Source organism: Acanthopagrus latus, chromosome 16 (assembly GCF_904848185.1).
Source record: "Acanthopagrus latus isolate v.2019 chromosome 16, fAcaLat1.1, whole genome shotgun sequence".
Lineage (NCBI taxonomy): Eukaryota > Metazoa > Chordata > Actinopteri > Spariformes > Sparidae > Acanthopagrus > Acanthopagrus latus.
In genome coordinates, this window is record NC_051054.1 from 5,436,506 (window position 1) to 5,454,803 (window position 18,298).

The 18,298-nt window shown below is 42.2% G+C and overlaps 2 protein-coding genes across 3 annotated transcripts in view; both read right to left on the minus strand.

Moving 5' to 3' along the window:
- Positions 1-12,720, minus strand: part of pcnx1 (pecanex 1) — a 32,941-nt gene extending 20,221 nt beyond the window's left edge. Inside the window, exons 1-7 of one of the 2 annotated variants that reach the window (XM_037071229.1) lie at positions 12,326-12,720; positions 10,531-10,745; positions 7,365-7,470; positions 5,555-5,591; positions 4,668-4,733; positions 2,838-4,568; positions 799-928 (exon numbers count right to left, since the gene is read on the minus strand). In XM_037071229.1, the coding sequence (XP_036927124.1) occupies positions 799-928; positions 2,838-4,568; positions 4,668-4,733; positions 5,555-5,591; positions 7,365-7,470; positions 10,531-10,745; positions 12,326-12,478 (2,438 nt within the window). In that variant the 5' untranslated portion in view covers positions 12,479-12,720. The remainder of the gene's footprint in view (positions 1-798; positions 929-2,837; positions 4,569-4,667; positions 4,734-5,554; positions 5,592-7,364; positions 7,471-10,530; positions 10,746-12,325) is intronic. The other variant, XM_037071228.1, reaches the window with a different exon arrangement.
- An 838-nt stretch (positions 12,721-13,558) lies between these two features.
- On the minus strand, positions 13,559-17,865 carry med6 (mediator complex subunit 6). Its single transcript, XM_037072816.1, has 8 exons — positions 17,790-17,865; positions 16,845-17,007; positions 16,516-16,607; positions 16,072-16,154; positions 15,832-15,940; positions 14,960-15,075; positions 14,689-14,716; positions 13,559-14,272 (listed from the first exon to the last, which is right to left on the minus strand). Exons 1-8 carry the CDS (start codon positions 17,809-17,811, stop codon positions 14,142-14,144), a joined length of 744 nt encoding a protein of 247 aa, XP_036928711.1. The 5' UTR covers positions 17,812-17,865; the 3' UTR covers positions 13,559-14,141.
- Positions 17,866-18,298: the final 433 nt, after the last annotated feature.

An 18,298-nucleotide genomic window follows, 5' to 3' on the forward strand; every position in this document is an offset into this window, starting at 1 on the left:
TCTGCCCGAAGGGGGACTTCAAGGTTAGATCCCTCATAAAGTTACGAAAGAGACTGATAAGGGGACTGGAGACCGGCCAGGCTTGACATTAACAGTCCAGTGAGACAGGATGTGCGACTGGAAACAACAGGAAAAATGGTCATTCACCATTATAAATTAATCAAATCAAAAATATGTATGTTAAAGAAAAAAACAGCAATCTATTATAATCTTTTTCATAAAATTGGTTTTGAAGATGTGAGGTGACTAAAAATCTATTAATAAGCATCCAGAGGCTCTCGCAATTAAAAACAACAAAAACACAGTATATTCCTGTGGGGACGAGCCTAAACCTTTGATTTTTAAATGATCAATATCATCTTCATCTCTCCGTTTGGAAAGGTCGCTCAAAAGGGCAAAGCAATGTGATACAGCGGGATGTCTGTATTATTGAACGAATCATGCGCAGCTCTGGGGGGAGACGGCGTGTCAGCCAAGTAGATTAGTCAGACCTTGTGGCCTTGTGCCTTTGAGTTTGTAAGGACTCCATTCTTTGATCCATGCTCAAAATGTAGAATTTGAAAGATTAGACTGTGTGATAACAGGATGAAAACAGAGAAGTCTTGAGAAAAGGAGGACGAAAGACATCACATGCAGAGTGGAGACACCCATCCAGTGATAGATGATGTCTTGCTCGATGTCATGCACTGCAGAAGACGCAAAGTGGTGATGTGGGACAGGGAAGAGCGCCACCCGGCAACATGCTCACACCGGGCAACAAAACGACACAGAGGAATCCCTGCTCCATGCACGGCGTACCTGAGAGGAGATCCAATGAGAGAGGTGGGTGGGGTGGGGTTACTCCCTGCGTTGTGTCGCCGCCGAACAGCCTGCCGACGAAACGTGCTACGTTCACGCCGAAATATGACCGTCTCCTCGCTCCCCGGGGCTGTCATGGTGAGAGACATCATTGGCCAGTCAGACAGGATGTGCTTCCGCGTGTGTGAGGTGAAGTTCCCATGTGTTATGCAGGATTTCAGCGTCATTTCAAAAACAAAGCAACAACCGATACAAAATCTGACCCCTACATGAGAGCAACCATGACATGACTGACAGAACGACACTGAAACGGTGCGGACCGGTGGTCTAAAGATTAAGACGTGAGCCATAATATCCCTGATTCCAATTTAAGTTGTGGAACTGTCACAATAAAATCCCCTCAAAAAGTTTTAGAACAATACTGTAACATCTATCTGAAGTGAGACATTTTCTGAGATTAGTATGTAGAATTTTAAGATAGCCTCATCTTCTTTGCTGGAAAGGTGCAATTGTGGCCACAAGGAATACTGAATTTCCAAATTTCCTCGAGTGAGTTCCCTTAAAACAAGAAAAAAAATTGCTTTTTAAAGAAGAAATAACACATCCTTGCTTTTAAAAATAAAATGTTAAATTCAGAAGCAATAAATCACAGCCTTGCTCTATTCACTACACATAGGGGGTTTTGCTACTACAGCATTAATTGCTCTGATTTAACCAGGAGCCCATTGTGACGCTGGCTGCATTGACTTAACTTGTCAGTTTAATCGTACCACGTTCTTTGAGGGGTGGTATTCAAGCATTTTAAAAGTCCAGAAATTGCCACCAGTAACAAAACTGACAACTTCAAGTCGAGTCAAAGAAAAATAGAAAAGAAAGTTGAAACCAACCAATGCTAAGCTAGACTCTGTCAGTGGCACTTTATGGAGCCCACAGTGCCATTGCCATCTAGGCAGTGGGAATCGAATGAGAATCAAACATTAATTATGAAATGTTTTCCTGCCAACAGTTGACATGTCCAGGCACATCCCGGGGCTAATACTGTTTACCCTACGAGTTTTACACTGTAGAAAACCATGAAACATTCAACAGCGATGTCATAAAAATGTCCACAACACACTGAAGCCAAAGAACAAGCACCAAGAAAGGCAGTAAAAAATACAAGACATTATCCTGCAAGTTTGAGGAATGTGGGCTAGAGAATGTCTATTTGACTCTGTGTGTATGACACTAATAAGAGAGCTGCTGTTTGTCTAACCTCAGCACAAAGCACACACTGTGCCGTCATGCTAATAGTGATCTACACAAGGAACACTATGCCTGGGTCAGAATTGTCACTCCATGGAAACTCACCATGGTTACACTGACCAGGCGAGGCAGACAACATTTCATATGCAGACACACACACACGCACACAAAAGCTATAATGAGACAAGCCTGGTGTCAGGAGGATTACACTCAAAACAACCTCAATTGTGTCAAATCTGTCACCATGTTTCTGCTGATAGGCTCGAAAGCAGCTATCTGGTTAGGTGGGCATGATATATGATTTCCATCTACAGTGTGTTCAGTACACATCCAACACATTGTCAGGTCGCTGGTTTGAATCCCTGCTCCACCTAGCTGCATGTCGAAGTGTCCCTGAGAAAGATCCTGAAGTCCAAATTGCTCCTGATGAGCCGTCAGTGCATCAATGTGTGTGTTGTAAAGCGCTTTGTGCGGTCAGTAGACTGGAAAAGCACTATAGAAATTCAAGTCCATTTACCATCATTCAGTTATGGATTAAACAATCAAAATCTGCGAAACAAGCAAAAATAACAAAAGCAGGCATACAATAAGTTCCTATATTCTGTCTATGACCGGATCAGTGTGATGCAGTTCTGCTGATAATTCACAAAATAGAGGAAATGTCCTGTGATATATTTCAATATCAATACAGCGGAGTAAACATGTGGAGTAGTCATCAAACACTAAGTAGTAAGCAGTAAACCAGACAGAATGCTGTGTGTACAGTATGTTAGAGCGCTGTGTGTGGTACATACCCCGCAGGGAAGCAGCAGTGGCATCCTGAGGCTCAGTGAAAGCTGTCTGGTTAGGCAGACTGTTTCTTGAGCGGGTCACCGACTCAAGCTGGGAGGCCCGACCCAGCAGGGATGCAGCATCCAGGACTTCCCCTTCTTTGGCTTCCAGGTCTGACTTGGAGGTGGTGAGGGGCCGGGGCCCAGCTGGAGCTCCTAGGCGGCTGGGATCATTAAGGCAGGCAGCCGTACCACTGTCCAAACTCAACACTCGGGCATGTGTTTTGGCACTGCCTGTGCTGGGGGTACGGCGGGAGGTGCGTCGCTTCCCTCCTGTTCGCTCCCGTCCTGCCTCCGATCCTGATGCAGCTTTAACTGCGGAGGAGGAGGAGGCTGCATTGGCTGGAGTGTGCTTGGCTTTCAGGGCCCTGTAGCGGCCTTCTGGTGAGTGGCAGGAGCGGGAGGTGGTGCTAGATGAGCTGTCTGTGCTTAGGTGGTGGGTGGAGTGGAGACTTGAGGCACAGCTAAGTTCACTCTGATCGCTGGAGTCCTCCTCTCCACCCCCAGTAAACACAGCACTACAAGGCTTGGCCATACCACGCAAGGACACATAGTCCCGGTGCCGGCTGGCATCAAAGCTGCTTGCCCTTTTCTTGCCGGTCCGCCGGCGTCCACTGCGCCCTGTTGACAAGGAGGAAGTCCTCTGAACATTGTTGGCTGACTTTGGTTGAATGTCATCTTTCACCTGCTCCTGCTCTGTGGCAGCTACACCTGTTGAGCCATCAGCACTGGTCCTAACGCCAGGCTCTTCCTGGCACCTGCCAGGTTCTACTAGCTCTTGTGTTGCAGAGGAAGGTGTGTCAGCAGGTTGTTTAGATGTCAGCTCATTGGCATGAGGGTTTTTATTGGCCTCCCTGGAGGGGAGGTTGCTGAGACCTCGAGAGCTAATACTGCCGAGGCTCGAAGTCCTGCCGTCTGCAGGAGCAGATGCAGCATCTCCTCTGTCCCGTACACGCTCATCTCCTGAGAGCGACAGCAGGCTCTCCACATGTGTTGAGCTGGTCTGTTCACTGTGAAAGCTGCTGACAGTGCTGTTGGTGTCCCTGTCTGTGCCACTGCAGTAGCTCTCTGTGGAACCACTGCTGCGGGTGCTCAGGCTCCGCAGGCTATCAGCACTGCGCTCCCCTCCCTGGGACTTTCCTCCTCCACTAGAGCCTTTTGCCCCACCACCCACCTCAACCTGGTACAGTCCTGAGCTACCTTCCCCTGCCTCCCTGGAGGCTGAGCGGGCTACTTTTCGTGGTTCTTTGTGCCTATAACACTCCATCCCCGATGTTGAGGGCACAGCTTGGTCCTGCTGGTACAGCCTCTCAGCCCCATTGCCACACAGCCCTGGCCTGTGTGGTCTGGCAGTCTCCAGCTCACACACAGGGTCAAGGCCACCTCTCCTGGGTGGAGGGTACAGAGCAAAGTCTGGTAGACACGGGTCAGGGAAAGCAGAACCAGCCGAGCTAGATGTCCGAGGCAGGCCCCGAGAGCGGAGCTCCTTCCTAAAAGTCTGAGATTGCATGGATGCATGAGTGGTCACTTCAGTGTCACAGGACGAGTGTGACAGGCTAAAGTGATAAGCAGCAGAGTTACAGAGATCAGCAGGCTCCCTGGACAGCTCAGAAGGACACAAGGAGGTTGACGGCTGCAAGGAGGCGAAGGAGTCATTGGGTACAAGGCAGTACATCTTAGTGTCCGACAGCAGATCTAAATGGACAAACAGAAAATAAACATTCAGGACATTGAAATGTCATGGCCAGTAACACAAGAAAGACTTGTTTATATATGAATGATATGCATGTTTACCATGATCATGGCTGCAGCTCTCAACAAGAGTTAAACTGATGTCATCTGAAGTCTTTCCCACATCTCCTGCAAAGAAAGAAAGCTATTAAGAGATGATGTCTTTAATCAATTATTCATATCTTTACAACTACTAACCCTGGGCACCCAAACATAACTGGCATCCACAGGGGATAAAGGAATAGATACCCTGCCCTCTTTTTAGATCACAACTTCTGAGAGGTACTCAATTACCTGATACCTGTAACTGCTCAGAAAGATGTTCTATGCAATCACTGTTTCTCAAATCCTGCAAGTCTTTCTCAGCCATACTATCAGGGATTTTATGATGGACAGTCTGTGAGAACAGGATCCTTGAAGGGAAGAGGATTTAAAACGCTAAACCCCAGCAGAGCTCTTGTCCCACTTCAGACCATTTCCTGTCATCGCAAACTGCCAGCTAATTAGAATGGCATCGAACAGACTCACTGAATTATTCAGACGACGCAGACGCCTCCCTCCAACACTCGTTATGATAGACACAAAGCAAAGCTACAAATTTCATTTATTGTCATCTTCTCAGTATTCCAATAAAGAGATCCTGGAGAATGACTCCCATGATGGCTCTTACACTGTATTAGTTTTTTCAAACTCAGCGGTGCCCATCTAAAGCTGCCTCATCTTTGTCTGACTTCTTGAGGTCACAGAAATGCTGAGTCAGAATACCTCCCCCAGACAGCTGGGGTGATCATGGTCAGGGATGGGGTAATACCGCAAAAAGTAAATGCATTACCGGGTCGCAGAGAAGATTGGAAAACCAAAACTGTAAAAGTGTGATGTCAGTTCTTCCACACAGTCACAGGCACAGAGAACAATGATTTAAGTAGACATGACAAGGCAGTCGTTGTTACCTTTGGCTACTGTTGCTCTTCCGTGGCTAGATGCAATCTGAAATTTGAATAAAAAGATAAGTCAAGCAATTTGTCTTTTGAGAAAGGTGCTCTGGACTTCAAAGGCAATTTTCTGGAGCAAAACGTTCGTAAAGGCAAACTGACAAGGCGTGTGATGATTAGAGAATACATCATCCAAAGAAAGACAGTGTTTTGTGTGCTACAAACAGCCGGTGCTTCTTCCACTGACAGAGGAAAGTTTTGGCGTCACTTCCTACTCTGTACACAGCAGCTGAACAGAACATGCTGCCTTATTAGCGACTCAAGGACACACACTGTTCAAACGTAGTACATACACAGCCCCCCTGGGGATTCAGAGGTTAAATATATCTCCTCGAAAAAAAAAAAAAGAACTCACTTTGAATATTAAAAGGAGATACTAGCTGACAGCAAGTTATGTGAGAATCATACCTAATGAATACACTCACAGCCCCCTCTTCCAGTCGAATAACAAAAGTCAATGTTAAACTTGGACTTTTACTCCTTCGGTTTGGTATTTGTGTTGCCCTTAGACATGTTACAGTAAGCAGCAGTACATGTTACACTAAGACTGGAGGAGGTTTACAGGCTGTCAGGATTCAGCAGATGAAGCTTGTTTGTGGGAGGTTTATATTGTTCCCAGTAGTGTGTGGATGTAGTTAACTGGTTGTTTATCGCTGGTGAATCACAGGACGGTTTTGTGAATAAACACTGAGCAAGCGAACGTTTCGGGTGATTGTGATGCAGCTCAGTTTGAAATGCAAACATGATTTATTTTTGTTCAAAGCATCTGGAACAAAAATCACACTTTGGGACCTGGTTTCGATTTAAAAACAACACACTAGACTATGTATGTTTCAATCACAAAGCAGATATCATGTTTGTTGAATTGGGGCTTCTGTGGTGACTCCCTAAAACTAATAGACTTGATTACATTTGACAGATTTGGAAACTCAAATCAAATGTCAGACAGGAAATACAGGGCTTTACATAATTGTAATTATTTTCAATACTTGCGTCAATTACTGTACACAGTATATTGTGTGGCTGATATCAGCGTGTTGTTGTTGTTTCGTCATTTCTAAAGCAGCAACAAATAAATGGGTTTATATTACACTGTTCATTTATTATCTAAAATACTAACTTCTCTTATTATTTTGTGTTCCTTTTCGGTGTTCAGTTGCTGTTTGGTTAGGCTTAGGGAACTGAAATACTTCATAAGTTTAAGGAAATCATGGTTTGGGTTAAATCAGACTCTTTCACAATGTTAAACACATGTTTGAAAGGATAACTTCTTCCATGTGAGTATTTTTCCAGTTTTTCTACCATGTCACAAAACAGTGTCAGTTTCAATGATGGCCCTGGAGCAACACCAACATGCCAATATCATTCTTGATCGTGGCATTCCTTTCATTTAAAAACTTGCACTTTTACATATTTTTCGCAGTGCATGATTTAAATCACTAATCTGTAATTTACATTTTTGCAAAACAGAGCAGCTCACCAATTCATCACTCAGTTCTGCACCACTTTAAATTGGTAGTGCACAGAACACACTTGAAGCAAGCCAGAACATTGTAAGACCTCAGTGTTAGTGCAACCCAAATGTAAAGTTTGACAGCAAACTTAAACAGTACATTGACAGAAGATACAGTTTTTGCCTGATTATTATATAGGTGTATATTTGCTTTCTCATCCTTAAAACAAACAGGAAAGGGGTGGCTTTATAATCAGAGGCATCTCATATGTATAGTACAGTGTGCAGTTTGCAGCAGGCCCCTCCTCTGCTTACCTGCTGGTTAGACTCCATCCCAATATAAGAGTTCCTGGAACTGCAGTCCACTGGTGGAGTCTCTTGCCTGATGAAGTCTGCCATCTCGATACCCCCTCCAGGGTCCCTGCACACACACAAACACAAACATAATGCATACTCTTGTTGTACCAGTGCAGGCACAGTGTGCCCCCCCCCTGCCCCAATGTAAATGGATGAATGATGTGTACAGTAGCCTCTGTTGTACGTTAATCATGGGAAAACTCATCATGTACAGAGTCTGATTTTAACATCTTTATAAGGGTTTTGAAATCAACTAAAGGAGGGAAAAAAGATCCAAAGCATCCATGTGGATTTTCTCCAGGCCTATATTTAGCCCGGACGTGCTTGTTTAACCAATTGGTATGTTGAAACAATCAACTTGCCAGAGACTGTCTATAAATCATTTCCATATGCCAAAAACGTTTCATAACAGGTCAAACCACAACACAAACACTCCAAGCAACTAAGTCCAACATGTAGAGCGGCTAAACGCAGCCTGGAAAAAAAGGGACTAGTCAGGGGAAAAAGGGTGGGTGGTGGTACACAAACACCTTAATCAACTTCAGCTTGGCTTGTCTGCTCTACTGTAAACTCAAACAACCTGGAATGTGACTCCAGATGTGTGGGCAACGCTGCGACTGCGTCTGTGTCTGCCCCTGTGGTCCAGAGCTCTCATTCTTCTTGTTGCCTTTTCCTCTCTCGCTCTCTTTCTCAGCGTCCTGCTAAGCGCTCTCTCTGGAATGTGAATATGAGTCACCTCTTCGAGTCATGATGGGCAGTAAAAAGCTGTAACCTCACCGGCTTTTGTTCCTTCTGGACTAGAAGTAAAGCACTCCATTGAAAAAAAAAAAAGGCTGACGCCTGGCATTCAGACTGGGGGAACTAATTATTTTGTCCCTTTTAAAATGCCACAGTAATTACCATGTAACGCTAACTGATGACATAAGTGATGTAAATTGCTTTTTCAACTTGTGTAATTCATTAATCAGTTGTAGGTGTTATTGCTCCTCCATATTGTTTCGTTTTAGTTCAATGAAACACACAATACAAACAGATCAAGAAACACAAAGTCCCTTGACGCCGCAGCCATTTTAAAATATAACCCTCATACTAATGAGATCCTTAATCACTCTAAATTAGGCGTTAATTAGCACATATTTCACTGTCATCAGACTTGACTACAGATAAAAAAAAAAAACTGTTTTTTTTGTGGTATATACATTATAACAAGTTTCATCACGTTATTCAATGAGCCAATATTCACGTGTCTGCACACGTACTGGGACGTACAAATACTGCACTAACAATTAAATATTCAGCATACTGAGTGAAGAGCATGTTGACAACAGAAAGAGAAGTTATCTTGAAGGTACCCTGTGGAGTTTCTGACCACAAGCAGCGCTCTGGAGTGATGTTTTTATGAGTGTTTCCCCCAGTTTGTTTCTTCATGACAGAGGTCTTGAGTAGAGAGCGTCACATCACCTCCCTTTACTCCAATGGGCCATTTTTAAAGCAGTGGCAACTCATGGAGCCTCTCAATAGTTCCCAGAAGTCATCTGCAAATACTAGCAGCCCAGTGCTGCCAAACATCGCACTTCTGTCTCTCTTTATTCATGCATTTATACTGCCGGCTAAGAACTTCCTGGAACTATCTTAAGTCTCAGTGAATCACAAATCATTTGAGCTTAAGCCGTACGGACTCTCTCTTCTCAAGGGCTTTGGTTCTTGCGCAAAAGATTGAGGTCACAAACTCTCCTGCCAACCGTTTCGCGCTACAGTCCATCATCGGTCTACAGGTGGCTGTAAAGTACCATAAAATACAGAAATGCACCAGCAAACTCTGGGAGGAAAACAACTGCTAGTAAGTACAAATGAATGTAAACAATGCAGGTTTCAACATTTGAAAAAATACAATAAGATCTTGTATTTGACTGGGGAAGGGTTCTAAAAGGGCTCTGTTACATTTTGTAGCAATTTACAAGTATCAATTCCTTTTTTATTGGTCATATGTGAGCAAGTTGTAAGGGGATGTGAAATTAGACTTTCCACGTCTCTCTCGGTTGCCTATACAAGCCTGTGGACGACTTGTTGAGGTTGTCTAATGCTGCTGGACAGTGGATTTCTTTGTGAAAGACTCAAGTTAGATTTTCCGCTACAGTCCAAAGGGTGTGACTTTATGCACGTTTTGCATGCCTCTCTCCGCTCCGCTAATAAACAGCAACAGTAGCTAATTGTTAGTTTAGATATGGAGTCTGCTTACATAAACTTAATGGTTCCACAGGGCCCCTTTGAAACAATTGATTTTCGGATTCAAGTCAAATCCTCATTTGAATGATCTACACTGAATACAAGTGAATCAAATCAGGATCTTCTTGATCAGAATCAAATCTATCCAGGAAATCAGTGGCAATGCCCAGCCCTGCAGTCACCACACGTTGCTGGGTCTCAAAGATGCAAACAACCATGTTTTGCTGAATAACACTGAATGTAAACAGAAAGATTGCTTACAGGAAAATGTCACATAGCACCTTTGAGTGTGCATCAAATAAATGACTCCAGCTTTTAGTGTCGAAGCCAATCAATAATCCTCTCAGCACAAGTAGCCATAGTGTGTACAATCTAATGAAATTAAAAGTAATTTAACAAGGAAATAACTGAAATAACTGATGACTTTGTAAGTTAATGTTTGTGGGGTGGGTCGGCTTTCGTGGTGTGTATCATCCAATAATCAAAACATCTGTTGCATATGGTGGAGCTTCCTCTGCAGGTCCCTCCAAAAAAAGATGAAAAGTAGAAAACATTTAAATTGTGATGTCCCCAGTCGCTGCTGCTGCTGCTACAACAGGAGGCTCATAAAACCACGTACTGATTCTTCTTGGAGCAGCCTGTCTTTTCACTTGAGGACCAGCCCTTTGACCTCAGCTCTAATAAACAACTCCAGATTACCATGAAATGACACTCACAAACATCATTTATCAGAAAGCATGATGTCTTCCACTCTAATTCATCAAACTCTTACTCAGCCTTTTCCTGAGTACTCTTCCTGCCTCATCATCTGAACAGCTTAGTCACACTCATGGAGCGTCTTTGCCCGACATCTCCAGATATCAAATCCACCGCTGCACTGTGTCAGACGTGAACTTACCCCGGGCCGTTGCTGTCCTCTCTACGGGTGACACCGCCATCATTAGCCCCCTCGGTGCCACCTCTGCTGCCCTGACTCTCCTTGGCCTTGAGCTCCACCACCTCACCCTCATCCAGCGCATGGTGGAGGCGGAAATTCACCGTCTTGAGCAGCAGGAACATGGCAGCAATTACACCACAGTAGATTCCCACTATCACCATGGTTGGCTGCAGGGCCTGGGATTAGAGAAAAGCAGAAGTTATTGTAGAGGAAACAGGAAGATGCAGACTGTAGTCATACTTGCAACAAAAGCTCTGCACTGTTTACTGCTAAATCTTATATATAAGGCCAAAGGAATGATTTTGTAAAGTAATATTATCATGAATGGGTATGTCTGTGCTCTGATTATGACAATAAAGATATGTTTAGAAGGACTACACTGAAGCGCTCCCTGGGTATTTTTATCCAAAGCGACAAAGAGACAGGGAGGCAGTTTGATACTGTCTTGCTGAAGGACGTTCGGTCATGAGGAGCGAAAAAAGAAAAGAGGAGATGACAGGAACTGCAAACAACTACTGCACCCAAGCTGACTACTATTTATGACGCACACTGGCTGCATTTTACAAATTGCTGCATTCGATTATAATCTCAAAATGTCACTTAATAGGGGAAGCTGTTGAGGATGGGGCGGCTATCACCAGGCACCTGTGTGTTCACCACCGGGCCCCATCTTCAGCGTTGTCCTTGAGATATCCTGCTGCTGCATCTGTCTGTAGTTATTACAAACAGCAGCACCAGTCGAACCTGTGGCTCAGTATAAACCACAGAGCTGACCGGCCTGTTTCCACTCCAGGAATAGAAACGGAAACCACAAACCGATATGAAACATCAGCTTCTCAATATAGAAGTCTGTATGTTTAGCAAACAGCCTTATCCTAACTTGAGTGCATTTATAGAGATGCATCCAAAAAAAGAGAACACACAGTGACACACTGACATCTGAACTTGTTCAGGATTCAACAGTTTGATAAAAGTGTTAATATTTGACAAACAGACCACAAGTAACACGCACCAGCGGGCTGTGACTTACACTCATCTGTCAGGGCTGTTTGGACTGTCTAGAGGACAAAAGTAAACACAGAGCAAAACAAACAGGCAAACAAAAGACCTGATGTGGCAAATGAACTGAGCAAACAGCAGCCAGTCAATTGAGTCCGTTACTCGGACATTAAAGTTCACAGATTAACGTTAGCGTCCCTGTCAGCTGTGCTCTTGCAGTCACAGCTGGTAGCTTCTGAAAACTGGTGATACCGCAAATCACTACCGACAGGAGGAAAACAACTAGATAAGGAGGGGGGTGGGGGAATTAAATTCACTGATTACAGCCTGGCACAGTGTGATCGACAGATAATATCCTGGCGGATTCAGACCGCATCAGTTGGAGAAAAAACAGAATTAAGACAAAAGAGCATTCCGAACCCAGCTAATTGGTGGACTGTACACTTCAGTTGGCAGCCATTTAAAGCGTATTTTGTACGTTTTGTCTCGAAAATGCGTCTTGTCGGCGTGTAATCCCGACAACCTTGTGTGTTTATTAAATATTGTGACTGTGGTGAAATTATTCCGTGACGTTTCGGTAGTTTAATGAGACGCTACATTGTCTGCGCTCCAGATAATAGACTGAGACCGACCGTTAGTATCCTGTGGCTGCTAACCTCGCGGACACTTGCTTTGGTAACTTACGTTGACAACACTCCCGGCTAAAAACATCATTAAAGAGGCTATAAAGGGGTTAAAAAAGGCAAACACCGCTCACCATGTAAAGCGTGAAGGGGAAACATAGCAGAAACAGCCAGATGTAGAGGTGTAAAGCGTTGACGAATGTGTTTTGATCGGGGTCGTAGTACCATCCGCCTGTGACTGAAGCCCAGACCCCCTGCCTCAGGATCTGTAGAGTCTGCGACCCCATGTTGTTTTATCCCCTCCGACAAATCCGAGCGGAACCGACCGACGGGACAACCGGGGTGACACGCCGGCTAGTCGTCGCTGAACATGACAAACGGTGCTATGTTTTCAGACACTGGCCCGAGAATCCCCTCTGCAGCCATCTTCTCTGCTGCTAGCCAGCCAGCTGGGGCACTGTTTCCAGTCCTCCACTGAGGAGACTCCTATCCCACCACGCCCTGCGAGAAACTTCTTCTTCGTGGCATCGGTACGCGGTAGATACATTCATGACTGTCCTCACTGCAAATGGCTAATATTGCTTTGTGCTTTCTCCCATTTTGCTGTCAGCGTATTCTCTCTGATGGGAAAGCCATATGTCCTTGTGAGACTTGAAGCGGTGGTAGAAAGCACAAAAGAATAAAATAAAATGCATTTGATAATTAGTAGCTCGGGCCAAATGTGACAAAATGGCGACACCTGCTGGTCACACTCTGTCATTACCAGACTAGTCTGCTACTCAGTGTTACACATTAAAGTGTGTTTACAGGTCTTTTGGAGTACTAGCTCAGATATGAATAAATTACAACTAACGTTATATATTTTCACATGTTGCTCCCCAAAACCTGTAAGTACACTTTAATATGTACAACTGATGAAGTTAGGCCTTAAAAGAAGAAACCAAGACCACCACAGAAGCATCAGATTCTTTAAAGCCCCATGTTTCAAATACATTGAGGTAAAAGTACAGAAAAAAATGACAGTATTATTTCAGCAGGAAATAACTGTGATTTGTTTAATTATAAGCTTCAATGTACAAATAACATGTTATTGTTTAAGATGAGGTGAAGCTGGTTTTTAATACATTTTTATTTTGAGTTTTGGGTGAAATATTGGATTAGTATTAGACCTGCTCTACCCACTGAGCTACAGCCACCCCACATGTTTGTAGCAAATATCTTAAGCCATGAAAAATATATTGGAGTAGTGAGTTTTTGATCATGACAAAAACTAATATAATTGATTTTTTGTTTGTATCATGAGGAAAAACAATCTGATCAAGCAAGACTAAAGACAATTGGCTGCCAACAATAAACACATCAGGACATGATAGCTGATACCTTTTAATACAAAAACACAAATAGCAGGGTATTCTTTACAAAAAACATACAAACAATTCAAAGCGTTTGTAATTAAAGACAGGTGCCCAGGCAGAGGAGCTTTTTTGCTTTTCAGATGAGATAATGCTTTATGACACATCCCCCTGTAAAGCACGCAGAATCAAACCGTCCTCTGAAGTCACCACAACACAAATATTATGCTGATGTCAACAGTAAACCGACACTGATGCTGAGGTCAGCTTATCATCAAAAAAACCTCATCCTTAGCATATACTGCTAAATGCCTGCTGACATCAGACAGTTAACCCCTGTTGGCAGTACAGCTGCCAGAAATGTCCGCAGTGCCAAACCTATCAAGTGTACAAGACTAAGGTTACAGGGTAAAAGTAGTCCTGGCACTGAGACAAGCAACTGACCGACCCTTTTGGTGCCAGATCATTCTTAGCATCCTATAAAATGATCAAATGAGCGGTGCGAAAAGAGAACAAAAATACTCCAAGCTGTTCTTTCAGTTAGTGCTGCAGGACTTCACATTTCTTTGCTCCATCTTTCCAGCATGTGAGAAAATGATCATTGTAGCCTCGCTCTCTTCTCAGGAGGAGGTTTGCTGGGAGGTGCTGGGGCAGAGGACTTTGTGGCTGGTTCCCTTTCCTCTTGTTTTACAACTTCTGTGGGGGGTTCAGGCTCCTTCTTCACCTCAACTGCAATACAAGAGCACACAATTAAAGAAAAACTCATAGATCTCCTTTCCAGATATCTTCACACTATTTATGCTGTCTTTTGAGTGCAGGAATCATGCGCTGATTTTCTGTCATCAAATTCAATGTAAGCATATATTTACAAAAATCAATGAAGTTGATGAGGTAAGATATTAATACATTTGCCTTTGTGATGTTTTCAAATTGAATATGTGTCAAAAACAATTAGCAAATAATCAAATTCTGTTTTATCTGTTTTACAATGTACCAGCTTTTATTGAATTAGTTTTGTAACGATGGCACTACCAGTTAAAGTTGAACCCACCAATACCAAGAATGAATATAATCCCATTTACAGCCCTTTCAACTATTGATTATGTAACATTAGGATCAGAATATAATGTCTTTAAAGCTCATACCTGGAATAGGCTTCTCACCAGGCTTAGGCTGAAATTGCAGAAAGAAAAAACATATTTCTGAGATTCAATCACATTAACATTACATTTTTTAAAATTTCAAATGAAACAAAACAAAACATTTAACATTTATAACTGCAGTCTGCAGACCCTTTCATAATGCCTATGCATTATATCAGCGTTGCTTGGTTCAGTGTAAAAAAACAACCATTAAAGTTCATTACAGCAGTATTGCAGCTTCTCTGTTTGAGGTGGTGTAACTGCATAACTGTACCTGGTAGAATGTTGGTGGAAACTTGGACCTGAGGTCCAAAAGGAGTGTGTCAACACGGTGCCTCTGAAACAGCGAACTTGGTTCCTCTTTCTTCTTTGACTTGGGCTTGGCTTTTTCTGTAAAAAAAAAAAAAAAAAAAAAAAGAGAGAGAAAGAGTTGTGTTGATCACATGAAGTTACTATTTTAGTTACATTTTGCTTTGGCTCCCTTTATTTGATGTCTTTAAGATCTGTGTCTAATCTAGCAGCTGTTTTTTTCACACACTGTTTCAATTGATTTCAACATTTATACTCAAATGAAAGAAGAAAACATTTTAATAATAGTAAATATGTCAAATTGGCAAATATAGTAACAGTAATGTACATAGACTTCTGCATCGCCCTTGTTGAAAGTCCACACCCGTAAAAAAAAAAAATCAGTCAATTCTGTGCGTTGTTGAGTTGAAAGGTGCCATTTGTAAGAAAAGGTGAGTCTTATTTCCAACTCATCAAAAAATTACACTTTGGGATGATGGCCATCCCATCCTATAATCCCAAAGTGTCAGTTTTTGACGTTTTCAGAAGCCCAGAGCGTCATTATTTGACAGGTTCTTAATTATTTGTGAATCCTTGTAAATTTGGCAAGTGCTAAATATTATGTTCTTTCTTTGTGTGATTGTGCTGCAAGTATTTACTTTTATATAGAGCGGGCAAGTGAGATCTGATCACAAGTGGTCACTCGAGACGCATGTTATGAAATGATCGACAGAGCTGTCAACTTGTGGTCGTATCGCTCAGGACAGATGTTAAAAACAGGTCTGATTGGGGCCGCTGATCTTGTTTACAGGAACCATTTTACCTATAACTACATTAAATTAACTGCCAAAGCCTAACCTCTTTCTTCCTGATCCTTGAAGTGCCACCAGTATCCTTTGGATGGGTGATAGCGGCAGTATGACATGGCCTCATCAAAAGCAGACTGGATTCCATGGACAGCAGAGAGCTACAACAAATGAGATTGAGTTCACCCACAATTAAACCTCTATCCAGTCAACGCACCAAAATCCCTCTTCAACAGCTTTTATAATACACAATTCCAAGTGTATTTTTTAGGAACATTGTAGAAATTCTTACCGCTCGGGAGCTGATAACCGTTCCCAGGTCTGGGGCCTGATACACCACTCCTGCTATGATGTAGTAGTCAGCCATGGGGATAACTAGAGGATGAAAACATACAGTAGAAGAGACATAAGATTCTCACATTCTAGGTTGTGTGTGTGTGTGTGTGTGTGTGTGTTACCATCATGTTGACAGAGATAAGCATGAAATCATATAATCAAACACCTAATTAATGACATTTTAAATCAACACTTTCAGATTGCATAATGATTATTACCAGTGACCACTTTTAAGCAGCTGGGTAATGATACAAAGGAAATCTATGGAAAGTTGGGTCACATGCTGCTTATTAGGCTATTTGTTTTCATTAAAGAGTCATATACATGCCCCTTGGCCATTGGCTGACCAGTATCCCACAATTTAATCATCTGAAATTCAATCAGATGCTTCACTGCTCACCTTGTGTTGCTGACTGCCTCTGTTGTTTGCGGATTATATAAAGAATTGGCTCCTGAGCATGAAGAAGAATGTACTCCACTCCCACCATCTGACTGAAAATAAACACAAACAATGTTTGCTTTTAGTTTTGCAAATGTAAATCAATACTACACTTTTGCTGCTGGGTAAACAGAACAAGTTATAAGTACAAGCACCACAAGTTAATTCATTTACATGAATTAAAGAATCCATTCAGTGTCTTTGTATGATGTGAGACTTAATTTCTTTATATTTTACTTCCTTATTGTGCTTTTTCCCCCACATAACACCACTGTGTAAGAGAAACTTACTTCAGATGTTCCAGGGTAAGCCGCTGCATCTTCACTACCTCATTGTTACAGGTTCGGTCGTAGAAGGGGTTGCTTCTCTCAGAGAAGTAGTCCAGTACATTTCCAGGGTTTAGAATCGGCACCCAATTACTGTCCACCCAGGATATCCCAAGAAGGTCCTGAGCTGAGGGCACATTACATACATGTGAGGTTCACAATTATTAGGATTATACGAAATCATCACAATCATCATCACAGCCTTATTTGAAATGTAAGGCTCTTTTTTAAATGAATATAATAACCAAACAGCTTCAATCAGAAATGTAAGACCTGATTAAATAACCTCATAATAACCAACCTCTTGAAATATTCAGACACATTATGCCATATTGATAATTTTTTTGTGTGTTTTGTTTGTGTAACATTAATTATTTAACGTCTCCTTTTATAAGAAAATAATTAATCTGCAAATTCAGTTACCTCTTTTAATTTATTTTCTTAAATCGTGTGTTTTTGCGTACTCCGGGCTATATAAATAATTTTACTGATGAATATAACGAGTGAAAGAAGGTCGTTATCTTATGTTTAACAATAACGGAGCAGTCAGTGACCGCAACGTTTAAGTAAGTTGCAAAGTTGTATAGCGTCAATTGTTCAAACCCTCATTTTCAAGACACATTGCCGGAATGTATATGTGGCATAGATTTTTTTGTTTGTCTTCGAGCTCAGATGTAGAATAAAACCGAAAGACAGCCAGCATTAGCAAAATTAGCCGACCTGCTAATCAAAGCGGTGGAGATGCTAATGGCTGCTAACGCTAGATTTTTAGCACGAACAATATATCATTGACAGAGCAGCCTCGTCTCAAAGGTCCAAGCAGAACATATAAACAGACTTATTAAATTGACAAAACAAAAAATAAAACATGAACGCAAATAACAAAATATAAAACAGGGATTCGGCTACCTCTGAAATCCACAGCCGCCATGATGTAAACAATTGTCGCATACAGATGACGTTTTCACTAAGTTTCCGGTCTTTGCTTGATGACGTTGTTTAAGCGTCCTAATTAGTTAAATTGGAAAAAAGAGCACGAATTAACTGTATTAAAGTCATTTTAATAATAGGGAAATGTGTACAAAACTGAGACACTACTGTTATTATTTTAATCCTACTATAATATTATTAGCTCGGTGTTTTTTAGCCTCATATGTAACAAAGGTAAACAAAGAAATTCAAGTGCACAGTGGTTGAAAGTGCCATAATTAATCTGTATACCCTATAGTGCTTTTTAGTTTTAGATACAATCTGGAAATATGTATATTTAATTCTAACAAACCATTATAATGAATTTGTAAAGATGTAGTACTGCAGGCTAAATCCCAATACGTTTACTGCAAACAAGCGCCAGTTTGAGGATTACGCAATAATATTTATTGGTCCCCATGGCTCATGGTCTTTAGTTCCGATCAGCA